The sequence below is a fragment of the Annulohypoxylon truncatum genome (assembly GCF_022578515.1).
Source record: "Annulohypoxylon truncatum strain CBS 140777 unplaced genomic scaffold F4807scaffold_14, whole genome shotgun sequence".
Taxonomy (NCBI): domain Eukaryota; kingdom Fungi; phylum Ascomycota; class Sordariomycetes; order Xylariales; family Hypoxylaceae; genus Annulohypoxylon; species Annulohypoxylon truncatum.
In genome coordinates, this window is record NW_025953800.1 from 53968 (window position 1) to 72680 (window position 18713).

The following is an 18713-nucleotide window of genomic DNA, read 5'->3' on the forward strand; positions in this document are numbered from 1 at the left end:
GTCGACCTGAGACATTGCAAATACACCATGCTGCTCGGTTTCGCACTCGGTTTGGTTGTTGGCGGGTTGCTCGGCGGACTGCTGGGCTGGTTGCTTGGATGGTTGCTCGGGCTGATAATCGGTTGGACCCTTGGTGGTGTCTTGGGTTGGCTCCTGGGTCCTGTCATCGGCTGGTCGCTCGGCGCTCTGCTCGCACTTATACTCGGTTTTTTACTCAGTCTGGTGCTATCCCTCCTTCTTGCCTTACTACTTGGGTTGCTGCTTGGATCGTTGCTTGGGTGGTTGATTCCATTGTAACCTTGCGGCTTCCGGCTCGAAGTCAACCGCTTTTACCATTGGCTGCCAGCCATCCTATTCTCTCACTTGACCGCTCGACAACAAACGTCACACTCGCTCACTTGAATGGCTCAATCACATCTATTCCCCGTCCATTACAAATAAGAACCCTGAAGATATACGGATCGGGCCAAGGGGCGGACGAATCACTTGAAGAAATGGAATACCCAGGGATGAGAGGATAGCAATCTTCTGATGGCATACATGATCGAATGGATCAACTGTATAGAGAAGGAACGATGTGTATATAAATAAAGGTCTCCTCTGTATCTAGCCAGTCTTTACTGAATTATCAATCCAAGGCGACAAAGCCTGATCAGAATACCCGACGGTACTTCAACTCAAGCGACTTTTGCCTTTGGATCATTGCTCTCAATCTATGAAAATACGTACTAAGTTCGGTATTGGTGATAACCTATATAATTACTGAAAAAAAAGGAACTTGAAGTGTAGAATTGTTATCTAATAGTGAATTGAATGCAATATGTAAGGCCGAATAGAGCAGAAAATTATATACAGAAACACCAAATTCAAGGGAAAACAGAAACAATCAAGGCTGATCATATCGCGTTATATGTACACATACGCCGAAATTTGCGGTTAGCTTGTACAAGTGGGTATTTCTTTCATTTTCATTTCCTTTTTTTTTTTCTCTTCGAACATCGGGTATCACAAATTCCTCTTCGGCTTCTGACCATCAAGTTCGATCTCCTCCAGCCCGTCCACCTGCTCGATCAGCCGCACGCTTTTCCTGCTAGACCCAGAGCTGGACCGCGATATCCCTCTACTCTCGGCGGCGCCGCTGAGAAGCGCTTCTCGGTCCGCCTTCACCTTCCTCTCCAGCGCGAGCCCGCCTTCTTCTTCCTGCGCTTCGGGCACGCTGTTCAGACTATGCGCCCTCACCATCCCGCTCGGCGCGTCTAAGGTTACGGTCGAGTTGGTGTTGGTCGTCATGGTACTGCTGTTTCTACTAATGCTCGCCTCCATGCTCGCCGGCTGCGTGGACAAAGAGTCGCCTCTCGCCCGCGCTTGCGCAGTCGTCACGCTTCCCGAGCTGATTACACTATCTCGCGTGTCCTGGTTGTCTTCCCAGCCGAATTCGACGCCGAGAGCCCGTTCCACGTCGAGCTTGGTGTACCCGCTCGACCTCCGCTTCATGTACTCGTCGAATTGGGTGTCGCGCTTGTGGGTGTAGCTCTCGCGCCGCTCCATGGGGTTGGGCTCAGGGGTCGGAGGCGTCATCTGTGGTGAGACGGCACGGCTGCTGAGCGACAGGGATAGGCGGCGGCTCGCGGCAGAGAGGGCCCGCGGCCGTGTTGCGGCTCCAGGGTTTGTGGGGTCGTAGGGGACTGGTGGTTCGAGCCATGACGAACGGTACGCTGTGTCTTCGGGTTCGCTGGCGTAGCCGTACGGCTTGACGTTCCCGGGGATGTGGTAGTCATCATAACTTAGCAGCCGCCGGTAAATGATAAAGGAGTACACTGCCGGGATGATCGTGAAGACCCTAAGGCTTGTTAGTATTTCTGTCAAGCGCGCTAGCTAATTAGATGATGACTTACATGAGAGTGCAGTCTATCGCCAAGCCCGCCAGCGAGTATTGCTTCTCGGTATGGTTAACATAGACCACGATATCGAGTGCCAGTACAGCTGATGCGAAGGCCAGGTTCAAAATGTTGCTGAACAGCAACGGGAGCGGCGTTAACATCTCAGCGATGAATTTCGCTATCGAGTAGAATGTTATTAGGAGGGAGATGAAGGAAAAGGCGACGTTGACGGCCTCCCATCTGTAGCGACTGTGTTAGTCTGGCTCATCTCCATGTCTTCTTCCTGGTTTTAGAATCGCCCGACTTACACAAACTCCACCATAGGTATGTTCCCCAGATCTTCCTCGTCTTTCCATGTTTTTATCGTATGCGATAGTCGGTACGAGAATAATCCCATTGTTGCCAGGAGAAGTCCGATTTGGACTATCCAGCATGGCAAGAGTATCCTTTTCCTCCATCTTGAGCGGCCGAATGTCGCGTTGTCTCGATGTGTATAACCCATTGTTTTTCGTTTCGTCTCCCCTGAATGTGATGTTTCGATGTGGTTTATGGTCTTCACCCCTCAGTTCGAGGGTGATCACTCCTTGTTTAATCCAAGCTCTTATATTATCCCGGGCTTATATGGTAAGCACTACAAGTCCATCTTCCGAAGTCCTAGTTATGAGTGCACAAAGCTGCGGTTTTTCTTCCTAAGGAGGCGTTGCCAGAGGCGAATAATATCATACGACGGGAACTAACCCAGCCATGCGAACTAAATCCGCGCGGACGTGGTGGCTGCTATATAAAGGCCGTTCACGATGAAATTAGGTAGCTGGGTAGAAAGGAAAGGATGATTTACAGGTGGCATAGCCTCAATAATCCCCATCACGCCAAGTCCTGTGTGGAAGCATGGTCCTTGCTGCGAGCTGCGGCAGGCATCAGTTGGTTGAAATTAAGCCAACCATATCCCGTCTTTCAGCCCGGGCACTCATCCTCGGGACTAAGCAGACCGCGGCGGGAAAAAAGACAATATCCATAGTAGGGGCTTGACTTTCGTGCCAAAAATGCCAAAAGTGCACCGGTAGAAAACGCCTTGTGTTGGCGCCAGTGACGGCTTCGGTAACAGCAGACGTCGATTGGGTCGTGAGGGGGTCCGTCGAACAGCTAGCACCCACCGAATCCACAGCATGCAGCGAGACCTGGCTCTCACCAAACCCAGACGGGCAATGGTAGGGCTAAAGGATGGGTTGCGGCTGAGCGACCTGGTTTAGACCCTGGGACCGGACAGCCGGATCCAGCTTAGCTGACTTCGAACGGCCCAATCAGCAGCGGTACCAAGATGGAGAAGGGATGAAGTGTTCAACGGCAGACGAATCGAGCATGGAAACCTGGCTCTACATACACACTTGCAGTTCATCATTCATTATAAAATGACGCGAAAGTCCTACGAATCGATGGGTCCCCCTATAACGCTGCTGTAGTCATCCGCTTGCGCGGTACGTGACAACAACAACACGATACGATCTCGTGAGATCGTTTTCTTCACTCTCTCGGTCTCTACAGCGTGGAATCTGTGCACTAAGTCCTGAGCGAGTCTGCGCAGCCGGGTTGCCGGAGGCGCAGGTCTTAATTGACAATGACCATGTTTCGGGGCCGAAGGGGTCCTTCCACCTCATCCGGTCGGTTAACAGGATTAATATTTCTTCCTATATACTAGAAGTTATTGGTACCTGGTAGTTACTCCTGGCTGGCCTGGTACCAACATACCACTTGACAGCTGGGTCTACGGGATTTGATTAGCTAGAAACCCCAGCGACAGCGGGTGGTGATTCTAATTTTGGAATCCGCACGGTCCAATTTGCCCCATACCGCCTGTGAATATCTCAATTGCCCCCCCACTTGCTCCTCAAAACCTTTGTGGGGATTTTCCGATTTTTGACAGGTCTTCAGCGTCTGTGGCTGTGTTTTCTCGAATGACCTTTTTCGCGTCGTTGGTGCGACGACTTTTCGCCATTCCCCCATGAAATTACGTTGAAAATTACGACTCATTACTAAGCTTCACGAGGCCTGTCAAATTTTAACGGATCGGAAAATATTTGTCATTTGTAACCTCGCTTAATTTATGAGAAGAGGCACAGAAGTTAGTAAATAAATTGCTAGAAAAGAGACAGATAACCAGATTATGCTGTGTACTTCCGTTGGCGCCGTTAGATGTTACACGGCGTTTGCATCGTCGCCTAGTCGGTCAGATCAACTAATCGACCCGGCTCTGGGGTAGGTAAGGGGATGGCCAGCGAGCGCCGCGCCGTTGAAGGACGGGCTCATCCGTGCCAAGTCATCAGTTCTCACTTTCTCCGCACTCGTTTGCTTTGTTCTTTTCTTTCCCCGGAAAGTGAAACTAACATCCCTTACTTTCCAACGGTAACGAACACGGGAATATCCCGACGCGAGGGACAACCCAAATCACCAGATCGATTGATGTCAAGAACTGCATACGCATAGCGAATCGGGTAGTCATGGGACACGTCTTCTCACGAGAAAGCAGAGTCAAAAAAAAAATCCAAATATAGGGTGATTGATCAATATTAACAGATATTCACAAATACTCTAGGTATAAGTTCAAGCCCAGCTCATATTGAGCCCTATTCCATCCGATCTGATTCCGTCCTCTTCCGCATATCCTATTACTCTATGATTATATCCTTGACGCCGGTCATCGTACACTTCATGGTGCATTATTTGAATCGGTTATAGGATGATTGTCGAATGGCCGGGTTGTTAGCTGGACCGTATAATCCATCACCCTTAACGTCGTATTCTAGATGAAGGCCTTTTACAAGCCCTTGTCGGTGCTAGCCTTGTAGACGCCGGCGGCATTGAAGGGAATGATTTCTCCGTTGGCGCTAGCCATGGCAGCGGTCTGGACTTGAGCTGCGCCAGCCTGTCGAGAGACAATGTTGGACTTCTCAGAACGGGGAACTTTCTCTTTAAAGGGGGGTTAGCATGTGAATGCTTGGGTATTTAGACGGACAAAATTGTTCCGGGTTTAACTCACTTAGTTCCGCCATGGCGAGGGTGCTGAAGAGAGCGAAGATAGCGACTGAGTACTTCATTTTGACTGATTGGTCGTCTTTTGCTGTAGACTGAAAGAATGGTAAAGGTCGGCCGGCGACGAGCTTGTGTGAATATGCTGCTAAGAAGGCGAAACGAAAGCTTGATCAACTAGAGATTGTATAACTCACAGAGGATGAGGAGAGAAAGAAGGGAAGTCATGAGTAGCAAGTAGGCTCGGCGTCCTTATGTACGGTGATCTCGTCTAATGGTGACCTACGGAATCCCATGCTGGGACGAATACGATATTGCTACGGATGACAAGCGCCTTCAACTTTTCTTGGTTTCCGTCCTGATCTTCGACGTAGACGAGCCTACTTGAGACGCGCGGATCTAGCACTTCCCGTCAACATTTCTAGATCGGGTAATGAACTCCCCAGGAGTGCCAAGGATGAGACTGAGCCTCGACATCGTCTAGACCCGAAGGGCCCTGAGGGCCGTTGAAGAAACAAACGACAGCCAAGAATTCCCAAGGGTTGTCCCCAATACTAGATGACAGGAACAGCCAGCACTCCCACCGGGGTATAGATCTACTCTAAAAAGAAGGTTAATGGGCGGGTCCTATTGAGAAATGGGAGAGGGCAAGAATTGGACAAGAGGTCGAGCGGCAGGGGTGCGAGACGACGCTGTAACAAGCTATAATGCTTAGTTTGAGCCGCGCTGTAGCATTGGCAGCATTGGCAGTGCTGGCACCGCTGCGATGCGACGCTGCGGACATAAACAACCCAGATAACCAAACAAGCTTGGCATCGAAAGTAGATCAGGGACGGCAGACAGGCTTCCCGTGTTCCAGGATTCCCAAGATGAATCCGGGAAGGGTTGGGCCACGTTTTCGCGATGCTTGGGGCATTGACTCCTTGCCAACTTTTTACCGAGAAATGCGAAAAGAAGAGTCGTCATCAAATGAAATTTTGCAGTGTTTATTACACTAGATCCCGTCTGACGCTCTCTTATTTTTCATCGCCCTAGTCCATGCGAAGCTGAGACATGAGAATCGGATCCCTGCATAAGCCACGGGGCGGTGGGGTCTAAATAAGCCACATTAGCCACACTAGTCACTGGATAGTCACAATTTCTGCACTAATTCAGCTGAATCCGAAATATGCAATTCTCAGATAATCATGTTCAGGTTGAAAGTGTCAAACATCAGACCAAGATATCCGGTATCAGATCATTCTTGCCGTTTGATTTACTAAGCTGACAGAAAACAGTCCTGGTTTCTGACTACACCAATTCGCGTCAATTTCGCAGGCCAGGCAACTCAGCGCTTGCGCATTTGCACAATGTCGGTTGTCGATATTGGTCGTCTAGCTGACCTCACACATGCAAGGCACTCCGTGACCCTGTCTAATGGCAAGCGCCTTGTCCTTTTTCGTCTACCTAAAATTCAACCTTCGGGTGCGGTGGCATTTCCCACTACGGAAAAGCAGGGTTCATGGACTTACTATGCGATGGAAGCAGAGTGTCCTCATGCTGGTGGGCCTATGACTGAAGCTCACATAGACATCGAAGACTCGTCATATATTGCCTCTTGTCCCTGGCACGCGTATGACTTCAACGTAGAGACCGGTGAGTCCAGTTACGGTATCAAAACTTGCACCTTTCCGGTTGCCGTCAAAGATGGAAGGGTGAGCATACATATCGCAGAGGCCGAGGGTTTACAGCTCGCCAAAATCGAACCTGTCAGCGAGAAAGTGAAATTCAAGCATGGCCCTAGAGTCGAGCCATCAGGCTCCCCGACCTATCTTAGCGAGGATGCTGCTCTATGTGATTGGTGTGTTCATATCTTGAATACCTCTAACCCCGAACATAAGATTGAACTCACCACACACCTGTTCTCCCTATTCGCAACGCGTGAACAGTCACCCTCACCCATGCAAATCGGAGCTGGTAATGCGAGTCCTCCCCAAGAACCGCCAAGACAAAACTTGACCCAGGTGAAACCGGGGCAGATGCCTAAACCTGGCAAGGGAGGGACTCTTAAAAGCAGGATAATGATGCTCCACGCTCTCGCAAATATAGAGCAGTGGGCTATCGACCTTGCCATCGATATTATAGTCCGGTTCGCATCTTTCCACACAACCGCGTTAGATGGAAACAACGATTCGCAGCAGTTACCACGAACATTTTTCTACGACTGGTTAAAGGTCGCAAACGATGAGGCGAAACACTTCTCGCTCCTACGAGCGAGACTTGAAGAGCTGGGAAGCCACTTTGGTGCACTACCAGTCCATCATGGATTGTGGGAATCTGCCGAGAGAACAGCACACGACCTACGTGCGAGGATAAGCATCATCGCACTCGTTCACGAAGCTCGGGGTCTCGATATTAACCCCTTAACGATCGATAAATTCCGAAATGCCAAGGATGGCGAGAGCGTCGACGTCCTGAACATTATCCATAATGACGAGATTACACATGTCACAACGGGTCACAGATGGCTCACCTGGATTTGCCAACAGGAGGGTACCGATCCAGTCCAGGTTTTCCGGAGCAACGTGCAAAAACATTTTAGGGGTGCCGTGAAGGGCCCATTCAACGCCGAAGCTAGACAGCAGGCCGGTATGGATAAGAGTTATTACGAAGATCTATATGGGCAACCGTGGAAAGGAGAAGTCATTGCTGGAGGCTGATCGCTTCCGCCACAAACTCTAAGCTGGATTAAGTTGGGCTTGTTGAAGACCACCAAGATCACGAAGTATCATGGATTCGTCTAATTGCCTATAGCGTTGAACTATGAATAGCGGACACGCCGAGATTACCTAGTGAGCTTATTATCCATGCCTAGTCAGAGGAAATTTCTTTCCAGACTAAAAATCACGATCGCTTGCTCCCGGGTTCTAGCCAGATACATGCGACGCCGTGTTTACCAACATTTGTCCAGGACATTGTTTCCATACCAGAGTCGCATTTAGCCTTGTAGACAGGAAAAATAACTTCGATTAGTTCCTGGGTAGATAAAAATGAAACTTAACAGCACCATGAATCTGGATGTTGGCCGAATGAAAACATGAATCATGCAATTAATCTAGCTGGCGGTAGGCTGCAGATAGATCATTATGTTGTACTAGATCCGGAATCGCCCGAGCAGGGCGAAAGGGAGGAGGGGATCGGTGAGGCTGAAATGCCAAGACAGGGGTAACATTACGTAGCCCAGCCTTATTAATCTTATTTTTAGCTGAGTTTAGCTTAGATCGGGACCCGAGGTTGTTGATAAGACCTTATGAAAGTTGTGCATATGGCGTCCAGCTGGACAAATCAAGAGGGTCCAAGTACGTTTTAAGGTTCCCGTGGCAGCCCGTGGTTCCCCATAGCTCCAACGGAAAGCGGGGTGAGGGTTCCCAGGCTTCCCTAGTTGATGGCCTGTCCATTTGAACCCAATTCATCGCAATTGCTAACAATCTTTTAACATTCATCTATTTGCACTTACCACCCACTATTCGTAAAAAGGAATCTTACCTTTACAACTTTCGTGCAAAGACTTGATAGCTTCGACTTCGGGTCCGATTTTCATTTGCCTTCTCTCAGCGGTTCGCCCGCGTCTTCTTCCGCCGTCTTACTACCTTACCACATAATCCACCGAGATACCGGATAGTAATTAGAACAAATATGGCTACGGTCGAACATTGCCTCTACTGCTTCGAGACGCTGGTCGCGTACTTCGAGAGACGCAAGCCCTTGAGCCTCGACGAGATCCAGGAGTCATACGAAGAATACATCAAAGAGTTAGAAGGGGCAGCCTCATCCGACAAAACCGACAGCCTGGAGAAGCGCATCCCGGCTCTTAGGAGAGTAGCCGACTCTAATGATTCTGGATCGAGTACCTCGTCTCCTGCCTCGGGCTCCAGCATGTCCCTCAGCACCGAAACCGCTGCCACATCCACCGATTCTCTTCCAGACACCGAACCCCCAATCACCGAGTCACCATTGTTCGTGACATGGAACACAGTCGACCCCGAGTCAGACGACACCTCATTGCGGGGCTGCATCGGGACTTTCGAGGCACAGGAACTTGACGAGGGGCTTAGTTCGTACGCAATCACATCGGCCATCCACGACACGCGGTTCAACCCCATGACACAGCGGGAGCTCCCTTCACTTGAAGTCGCAGTCACATTACTGACCAACTTCGAGGACTGCGATGACGAGATGGACTGGGAGATTGGAAAACACGGAATCAGGATCAGTTTCACAGATCGCGGGAGACGGTTCGGCGCCACATATCTTCCAGACGTAGCGGCGGAGCAGGGGTGGACGAAGGAGGAGACGCTAGTCAGCCTCATGCGGAAGGCGAATTGGGGCGGCAGAAGAGATAAGTGGCAATCTGTCGGCCTGAACGTCGTGAGATACCAGGGCAAGAAGAAGTCCCTACGGTACCCCGAGTACAAGCGTTGGCGGGATTGGGTCGATCAGAAAAGTGAGGAAGAGGTGTAGTCGTAGGCAGGTTTTGGGGAAGAAAGGGATACGCGAGCGCGGTGACGCGCTTAGGAACACGAGGAAGAAGGCATACGCGCGGGTGCATCACACTGGACGGTATAGGCGTCTATGGATAGGGAGGGAGTCTAGAGTACGGCGCATGATGAAGAAGCAGTGACAGCGCAGGTGGCTAAGTGGATGATTTGATGATACAGGTAGAGCAGGGTCGTTTCTCCCGTTTTTCCCGCGAATGCTCTCGAATACTATTGCCAATCTAATTGACCTTCTTCACAACTATTCTCGGCTCAATCCCTTTCCTTGGTTACAGATGTCGCCCTTCGTATAACTTATTTCATTTACTATCCCTTACCATCGTGGATATGTCCACGAAACAACGATAAGTCAGTATGAGCTGGGACTTGGAATATGGTAGATCTCAAAATCTAATTTTAATCCCACGAGGCGTCTCATCTTGAGACTACGTTGGCCGAACAATCTTCCATAATCAATGAGGGAGCCTACTCACAATAGCTAGGATCTCATACCAGCCGTTCATCTACGAGAGAAGGGACATGGCCTTCCCCTGGCATGGGGCCAATGAGCCCGCCCTTCGCCTACGACTTATCGGTTGCCATATCGACAAATGTCTCAGGAGTCTAGCCTTCTTCACCCAACTTCTCAGCAATGGAGAATAATTGTCTCTGCGACATGTGCCCTGCATTCTTCAACCTCGTGAAATAGGGCTAGCGAGCAGACTAACGAGCCGCATCGCCTAGTTATCGCTTTCGAATTCCTCGCGCAGTTGTATGATATAGGACAAGATGCATCCTACTTGGTCACCTTCTTCTCTTCTCTTTTTCGTTTCGTTCGCTCGTTGGCTTTCAAAGTCGTTTATTATCCACTCGCTTCTTTCTTCTTCGACTGCGTAAGTGCTAGCTAAGCCTAGCCAAGTCAGCGCAGCAAGATGTCGCTTTCCAGCTCCTTTTTACTTACCCTCACGCTGACGGGTGCTGCAAGGGCGGCTAGGTCGTTTAATATGACGGCGCATAATGGGTCGGTGGATGCGACTACTTTATATAAAAATACGAATCAGGTCCTTTCGATTCCGCTGAAGCGCGTCGAGCATAAGGGCGCTCCGGCAACGAGTTTAGCGAAGAGGTACTTCGGGACGGATGTTCTAGGTGTTTATGGCGCGGCGTACTTTGCGGAGAGTACGTGTTCCCGGTTCTAGTGCCGAAATAGAAGAAAGGGGTTGCTAATATGAAAACAGTGGCAATCGGTACAGGAGATAACCCCCAGACGGTCAGCGTGCTACTCGACACGGGCTCCTTTGAGATGTGGGTTAACCCGAATTGCTCCGCGGCGAACGTAAAGGACTATTGTGAAGCATTTGGGCACTACGACCCGGCTTTGTCGCCTACTGCAAAGAGCCTAAATACGAATTTTGGGATCCAGTACGGGCAGGGGAGCGCGAGCGGCGTTTATTATAAGGATGATGTCTATCTCTCTGGTAAGTTTTGTGCCTCGCTTCTTCGACCGATCGTTTTGGAGAGGCAGGTTGAAGGTTATAATGCACAAGTTGCTGACGAGAGACACTAGGCGCTAAGGTCAAAGATCAACAATTCGGTGTCTCGAATACGTCGAGCGACGTCTGGTTCGGCATATTAGGTCTCGGGCGTGGTCAAGGGGGTGGCGTTGTCGATTACTCATCTATCATTGACTCCTTAGCCGATCAAGGATACACGAATAGCAAGTTATTCAGCTTAGACTTGGGAGGTCAACCTGGTCCTACTAGTAAGTAAACATTACCAAGGATTTACACGATCCTAATTCGACCTCCGGATGCGATATATGCTGACTGACTGATGCTAAACAGCTGCCGTGACGGGAGAAATGGTCTTCGGTGGTGTTGATACCAACAAGTATGCCGGTAACTTGGCCAAGGTCCCGACTGATCCTAAAGATCCGTAAGTCTACTCGCGTCAGCTTCCTATCTCAATTAGTATCCTCCTAACCTGTGTAGACACTACGTCGTAACGCTCAACTCTCTCTCCATGCAAAGCCCTAGCACCGGCGCCAACGTCAACGTCTACGCCAACACCAGCGCCTACGCCAACACCAGCGCCATCTCTGGCCAGAGCGAACCCATTAAGGATTCCAACCTCCCTCTCCAAGTCGTCGTCGACTCCGGAACCACGTTGTCCCTGCTCCCGGAATCTATGGTTACAGCACTGGCCGCCGGGTTCCCGGGCGCTACGTCCGACGGCAGCGGGGGTTACAAAGTACCGTGCGACTTGCGCAACTCGACAGATAACACTTTGGACTTCGAGTTCGCGGGCGAAGGTACTAATAAGGTCACGATCACGGTGAGCTATGCGGATTTCATCTGGTATGGCGGCGACGAGTGCTTCCTCGGCGCGCAGTATAATAAAGATATTGGGGTGTGGATCTTGGGGGATACGTTTTTGAGGGGCGCTTATGGTGAGTTTTGTCCTGCATACTTCTCGAACTTTACGGAAACATACAAGGGGCTTTTGGAAACTAACTATGCTAAAAGTCACATTCGATCAAAGCAACAACGCGCTATACATGGCGAACTACGCCAAGTGCGGCGAAGACTCGAAGTTGGTCCCCGTACCCGCCGGTGTAGACGCCGCAGCAAATATCCCCGGTTCTTGTGAGCAACCTGTCGTCATGCGCCCGGCCTCTCCCGCCGGTCTCGATCCAGACAGCACCAAGACTCCGCTTCCGCCGGCTGTTACTACCACCGCTACCTTGAACAGGCAAGCGAGCGCAGCCCCAGTAGCCCCGGAAGATGACGATGACTGTGACGAGGAAGACGAGGGCGAAGCTCAACAAGAGCACTTTGTGCAACATAGCGAACATTTCGAATATCACGAGACCTTCACGGCCTCGGAGACGTTCTTCAGCACGATGTTCCGCCACGTCGTGTACACGATGAGCGAGCAAGAATACACGCGTCACGAGTCCTTCGTCACGACCTTCTGTCCGGGCGACATCATCCCTCCTCCCTCTCCCTCCCCGTCTCCGGCTGAAATCAAGGTTCCTACTCAACCTCCACCCCCACCTCAGCCAACCGCCACTCAACCTCTACCTCCATTTCAACCAACGCCAACTGCTACGCCGGCAGAACCGAGCGTGGTCCAAGTAACGCAGCCCGCGACCACGATCCTGACACAGAAAATCCAGGTCACTACCACCGAACGCTGCGAGACTAGCACCTACACGGTTACGAACTGCGACGTACTCGAGGCCGATTGCACGGTGGGCGCGACGACGACGCGGATGGTGACATTTGTTGATACTGTCAGAGTTACAGCGTACCCGGCAACCTCCACTGCTCCCTCTCCCTCTCCCTCCCCCTCTCACCCCTCCGTCGAATCATCATCATCGTCTTCATCCCTGACCACCTTCGCCCTAGCCCCTGCCTCACCATCACCAGCCCCAGCCCCAGCACCATCAGCAGGACCAGCACCATCAGCAGGACCAGCACCAGCACCAGCATCAATAAAGCCAGCGATCACCACCCACCCCGCCCCCGCCCATCCCTCCGTCTCCCTAGCCCCGGATACCCCCACAACCTTCTTCTCCTACTCCAACCCGCTACCCCCTCCGCCTCCGCCGCCAGCCGCCCAGGGCGCGGGTGTAGTAAACGTGGGCTCAGCATACGCGGGTGCGAGCTGGGGCTTTAACAACGGGAGCGTTAGTGCTGCTACGCCTGCCCCCGTCAACGCCGTTGCGCCAAGTCGGGCCGTGGGCACGGGGATGAGTATGAGTGTGGGGACAGGTATGGGTATGGGGGTTAACGCGAACGCGCCGACGCCGGCGAAGAGCACGGCTACGGCGACGCATACGGGGTTCGTGGTCCCTACGTCCGGGACCGCGGCGAGGTTAGAGAGAGGGAGGGGGCTTGCCGATGTGGGGTTGTTATTGAGTGCGATGGCTGTTGCGTGGGTTGTGCTGGTGTGATGGGATGGGGAATAGGGGAAGAGAGGGAAAGGGGGGGGTGGTTGCCCAGGCGGTGCTGGTTGATGACTGAACGAATACCTACTCACTAACGATACCAAAGAGAAAAAAATGGGGGAGGAAATACGGAAAACTGGGAAACAAAGGTAATAAATAGGGACGACGGACATGCGAGGGTAAACGATTATAAGGATATATGCCTACGTATCTAGGAGGTGGTCATTCGCAGATTTTTGTTAGGGATTTGAATATTAGGAGATGAACGTACCTCGGGGGCAGAATCATGACGGGATAAGGGGTAACTTACGATTTGGTGTGCTGGGCATATAAACAAGCCCGGCTCGGATTGATTTCTGGAGATGGATGGGTTTCATATTTTCTTATTAGATACCTAGGTAGTAAACTTAATTCAACCCGCCTTCAAAGTTAACACTCCTCTTGGTTCAGGAGTCGTGTGATATATATGTATTAATAAAAGTTGGAATAGGGGGGTGGGGGGACTTAATCGACTGTCTTATAGAAGGTTCAAGCACATCGTAACAAACCACATTTACGTAGAAAAGGTATAGTCAACATTACGATGCCCTTAATCGGGCAAAAAAACAAATCGTCATTACGAAAACGGAACGCTAACGGCACCTATCTAGTAGGTATCAAGCTTTTCACCATTCATTCCAGTCATCAAGCAATGCCATGCCATGCCATGCCATGCCGCGCCATGCCGCACCCACAAGTCAACCCAAAAACCAAACCAGACCAGGCATACGGATTAGTCCGTAAGATATCCGCACAGATCTCTCCCCTGCCTTCCCGGGCGCGCATTAAAAACAACGAGAGGAAGATAAATAAATATCCATACCCCAACTTTTCGATATTTCACTGTTACACCGTTGCCGTCGTTCTCCGTTTCCCCGTCATGAAGAACGCCTGTGTGTGGTGTCTCTGAGATACGATATGCCTAAGCCGTCGGTCCAAAAGGGAAAGGGCGATTAAAAAGATACTCCGTTGAATTTCTCGCTTCCGCCAGCCGATCGCGAATAGAGAATCAAAATAGTTTGGTTGTAAGGGGTAAGTGACAAGTGGTACGTTTTTGGACCAGCCGGCTAAATTCGTTCATTCGTGAGGTGATCCTAGCGATATTCGATTGATCTTCCTCCGACCCATCGCAGTCTATCGTAGGATCGATGTCTCTCCTCGGTTTCCCCGAGTTTATCTTCCAACAATTCGCAGGCTTGCTGTAAACATCTTGAAATTCACCCGTCGCGTGTGGTAGCCGAGCAATGGTCGATGTGAAAGAGTCGATAAGTGGGCGAAATCCGTCTTACCAACATCGTAAACTCCTCCAGAATCCGTCTTTCCCCCTCCCTCCAAAACCTAACCTTTGACCATCGCCAAGCCGAGGCCCTCTCATTAGCCCCGAGCTTCCAGGCTTCTCCATATCTCCATCTCGGTCGTCGGTATTTCCCAAAGGCGTCAGGGGCTTCGTAACACCGCGACGGTCCATTTCAGTGTTGTCCAGGACACCCATCTCTGCTAGACGACGGCCCTCAATCACGCGGCGAACTATAAGATTGAACGTCTCTTCAATATTCACCTCAAGGCGGGCACTGGTCTCCATGAAACCGCACCCGCGTTTTCGCGACCACTCCAGTCCCTGTGCTGCCGGTACTTGCCGCGACTCCTGGAGATCGCACTTGTTGCCCGCTACTATCTTGACCGGCGGTATCGTCCTCGCGCCGCTGCCTGCCCCTCCTAGCCCGGCACTCCCTCTCCTCTGCCCTGCCCCCAAACCAGCCCTCTTCGCCCGCGCCGCGTTGTCTAACCGCGTCTCGGCCTCCATATCTATGAGGTCATTGAAGTAGTTAAGGGCATCGAGGCTGTCGCTCGAAGTGATGTCGTAGACGAGGAGGAAGGCATCGGCGCTCAGGTTAGAAGATGCCCACATGCCTCGATATTCTTCCTGTCCCGCCGTGTCGGTTAAGGAAAGGTGGTATGTTGTCCCGTCGATTCGCCGCGTGATACTGTAGCTGTCTTCGATGGTCGGGTCATACTCGGACGTCCATTGGGACCGGACTAGCCGTAGGGTGATGGACGACTTACCACATCCGCCATCGCCGCATATCGTGATCGATATAGGTACTGGCGGCTGTGGGACGGATGTGGGTTGTTGTTGTGGTTGATGATATTGTTGTTGACTGTGATGCATTGCTGCGACTTTGTCCGTAGCTCTACTCTTTCGTCGTTCCTAGCTTTTCTGGCCCTCTTTTCTATTCTTGACGTCTATTTCTTTTTCGGGTATTGGTCATATACTTGAATAGGCAAGTAAGGGAGACCGTGATTCGTTAGTCAGAATAAGCAGACTAGCGAATGGAAGATGTAACAGGTGGTTCTCCGTAGATGCTCATATCTGGGTTTAGTACAACAGGGACCGTAAACTTCGAAGAGGCAATGACAGTGTGCGTAGCGTATAATGTATAGAACAAGACAATGGGATCACTGGTTCCCTTTTCTCTTTTTTTCCTTCGCCCTTCAACCACAAGAAGGAGTGGTTGCAGGGTCCGATGTTCTCTCTACCTAGCGCAGCTCCACCAGAATCCAACGGCTTTTCCCCGTTTGGGTCTAACCGCCGTTGAATTTGACTTATAAGACAGTATTTATAGGGTTCGCGGGAAACTGAGCCAAACCACCGGGTGAACCGTAGAGATGAAGGATTTAGTACCTGGTTATCGAATCTCTGTTTACGAAATCTTCGGTACAAGGAGTTTCGGAAGCGTTGGTCTAGCTAAATAGCAGTTTAAAGATGGCAATGTGGTGGCAAAACGGACGTGGAAGTAAGATATTTCGTGTTTCGTTTGGGATGGGTACATCCAAACTAAGTAATGCTTGGTAATGCGCGTTCAGAAAACCGTACTGGGCGTGACGGTAGGATGTGATGTGATGCGATACGACGGGATGCGATTGGAACGTCAAAACGTGTGCTTGGATCACGAAACGAAAGCCAATCAGCCGAATGGTAATGTGAGTAATAGGATGAAGAAGTAAGAGCCGCAGAAGCCCTAGTTGATAGTAGGTAAGGTAAGAATCTAAACTCGTAGCGAATATCCCGAAACAGAAGGTGGGTTCTTTGGATATTGGGTTTCGACGGCCTATGAATTATGGTTTAAAGAAAGCGATTATTTGTTAGTAAGTAGGGTGTGATTGAAGAAGTTGATTGTCCTGAGGCGTGAGGCGTGAGCGTTCAAGTTGGTTGTTTGAAGCTTGGAGATGGAAAGAAAAAAGAGGAAAAAAGAAGTGAAGTAACAAAAAGCTGACGATGGTAAGATTTCCCAAACTTTCCACCGCCGTGGTCTTAACCCGGATGGCTGGGCCAAGCAAGCGGTGGCAGTTGCCAGGCACGAATTGGGCGCAACGAATAGATGGAAGCTATGGATGGATGGGATTTTGATGGGGATGGGAGATGGACAAGTTGGGGGGTACACTGGGTACTTCAATGCGCAGTGTAAGGGTAAGGGATGAGGTGGTACATGTACTTACGGTAGTGGTCGCGGTGGGGCAACGAGGGTCCTCTTTTGAGTTTCCAAGTGGGGTGTCCAGGGTGTCCAGGGTGTCAGGGGTTACCATGCACATCCATGGGTGTAAAGTTTGAAGTGATCAGGGTGATGCGGATTGGTTCAATTCGACAATTCCATCCGAGGGTCCCCTCCCTTTTTGACACCTTTCTCACCTTTTCGTCAACACCTAGGCCCTTAATAATCTTGTCTGTCTTGCTTAACGCTCGAGCCTCTGGTGCTGCTGATCGTCAACATAACAATCCGCAAATAATCGCCGAATGACTAGGGACCTGTGGGAACTAAAAATCTCGCGAACACCCGAGGAGTAGAACGAAAGATCGGATGGGCCGATCGGCGAAACGCTGCTACCACAAGTACGCACTTATGATGCATAGGAAAAGCCTAACGAGATCTGATATGAGAAGAGGAAGTTCTCGTAAAGGTATATTGATTCGGATTGTCGAAGTAGCAAATTGACGATTTGAATAATCCAAAAAGTTCAAGGCCGTAGCAAGGTCTTACTAAGATCTAAGATTAGGGGGGGTTATATAATGAGGCAAGATGATACGCATCAAGGGACAAGAGGTGGAAAGGGGAAATAAGAAAAGGTCGCATTCGGCTACGAGTGAAATATTGAAGGAGCACCGAAAGGTTGTGACCACGAGAGGTTCATCACAAGTCGCCTTGGGTATCAACCCAAGGTTTTAAAATCCCACACCACCTGCCACCCACACCGAGCTTCGTACGTTAGACGATTGACGATATTAGCGTGCAGGTATGTGTATCATGCCTAATGCTATGTATGAGATATCCCCTTCATCGGACGATTTATTCGCAATCTTGGGTGGACATGTGGGCTAAAATAGTGGCGCCAGCGATTCGGATAGCTTACAGCTATGTAGTTTGCTCATGCTTTTAGATATTCAGCCATGCAGATTTCAGGGTATCACCTACATGACGGAGCATCGAATTGGAATAATAAAGGGGCCCTTTCAAAAAGGAGACCGGCGTTGGAGGAATGTTTTCCTTGCTCACCGGACGTCATCTTTAGAGCCGCCGAGGTACGTGATGTCAGGTAAGTGTCAATCATGATAGGTGCGGCTTTCTTTGCCGGTCAACTCACCCCGCTCGCCCTAATCCTCGCGGGTCGCACACTTGCATGCAGGTCAAGGCGCAGGTTTGCTACCGTGGTGCTCTCCTGGGGGATTTGAGAGCCAATTAAGTGTTGCGATTTGAGGCTTGAGGCGTTCTTACTGATAGGAGAAAAAGGTTCGAGATGGACGCAGGTGGGATATCTCGTCAGGAGACAGGATTCCGCTCCGTCTCGAGATTCTAACTTAAGCAACACCCTCGCTTTGAAACAAGTGAACCTGCTTCCTCGAGTGCCGATCCAACACCAGTCAAATTATTTATCAGCCCTGTTCCTTCAACAGGCCTTTGAATGGGTTGGTAAACGCGTTGCGACCAAGTTCGTGGGCCTACAAAATGCCAAGAGCATAATATACTTTACCAGTTCCACCTAGAACGCCCATCGCTGAAGCGGGTAGATGTGGCTTCACGATGCAACTAGGTCTGACCGACTGCACTCAAGTTTGCCCATTAATAAGTTCATCGATCTGAGCAGGTTTGTTGCCGATACTTAGATTTCACCCCATCTCGTTCGATCATACTTGTGTACGTATTTGGGCCGTCTTTGCCTATTACTTCCTGCCCAAAACGATACAATCGTCACGATTAAGGGGGCGTTCTTCAAAATGCGCACAGTCCACCGTGTGCCGCGATGGTTACA

General features: G+C 50.5%; 6 protein-coding genes across 6 annotated transcripts; 3 read left to right on the forward strand and 3 right to left on the reverse strand.

Moving 5' to 3' along the window:
• Positions 1-777: 777 nt before the first annotated feature.
• F4807DRAFT_69016 (uncharacterized protein) lies at positions 778-2620 on the reverse strand. Its single transcript, XM_048003354.1, has 3 exons — positions 2189-2620; positions 1896-2120; positions 778-1840 (listed from the first exon to the last, which is right to left on the reverse strand). Exons 1-3 carry the CDS (start codon positions 2380-2382, stop codon positions 1006-1008), a joined length of 1254 nt encoding a protein of 417 aa, XP_047854584.1. The 5' UTR covers positions 2383-2620; the 3' UTR covers positions 778-1005.
• A 1906-nt stretch (positions 2621-4526) lies between these two features.
• Positions 4527-5376, reverse strand: F4807DRAFT_69039 (uncharacterized protein). Its single transcript, XM_048003355.1, has 3 exons — positions 5304-5376; positions 4915-5134; positions 4527-4844 (listed from the first exon to the last, which is right to left on the reverse strand). The coding sequence occupies exons 2-3, from the start codon at positions 4970-4972 to the stop codon at positions 4693-4695; spliced, it is 210 nt and encodes a 69-aa protein (XP_047854585.1). The 5' UTR covers positions 4973-5134; positions 5304-5376; the 3' UTR covers positions 4527-4692.
• A 708-nt stretch (positions 5377-6084) lies between these two features.
• Positions 6085-8168, forward strand: F4807DRAFT_423701 (DUF455-domain-containing protein). Its single transcript, XM_047997805.1, has one exon. It carries the CDS (start codon positions 6254-6256, stop codon positions 7601-7603), a length of 1350 nt encoding a protein of 449 aa, XP_047854586.1. The 5' UTR covers positions 6085-6253; the 3' UTR covers positions 7604-8168.
• Positions 8169-8187: 19 nt separating this feature from the next.
• F4807DRAFT_423702 (AMMECR1 domain-containing protein) lies at positions 8188-9974 on the forward strand. Its single transcript, XM_047997806.1, has one exon. The coding sequence runs from the start codon at positions 8580-8582 to the stop codon at positions 9402-9404; it is 825 nt and encodes a 274-aa protein (XP_047854587.1). The 5' UTR covers positions 8188-8579; the 3' UTR covers positions 9405-9974.
• Positions 9975-10229: 255 nt separating this feature from the next.
• Positions 10230-13805, forward strand: F4807DRAFT_69061 (aspartic peptidase domain-containing protein). The gene is made up of 6 exons (XM_048003356.1): positions 10230-10597; positions 10657-10896; positions 10986-11180; positions 11263-11353; positions 11410-11867; positions 11944-13805. Exons 1-6 carry the CDS (start codon positions 10351-10353, stop codon positions 13374-13376), a joined length of 2664 nt encoding a protein of 887 aa, XP_047854588.1. The 5' UTR covers positions 10230-10350; the 3' UTR covers positions 13377-13805.
• Positions 13806-14506: 701 nt separating this feature from the next.
• F4807DRAFT_69073 (ras-domain-containing protein) lies at positions 14507-16187 on the reverse strand. Its single transcript, XM_048003357.1, has one exon. It carries the CDS (start codon positions 15577-15579, stop codon positions 14695-14697), a length of 885 nt encoding a protein of 294 aa, XP_047854589.1. The 5' UTR covers positions 15580-16187; the 3' UTR covers positions 14507-14694.
• Positions 16188-18713: the final 2526 nt, after the last annotated feature.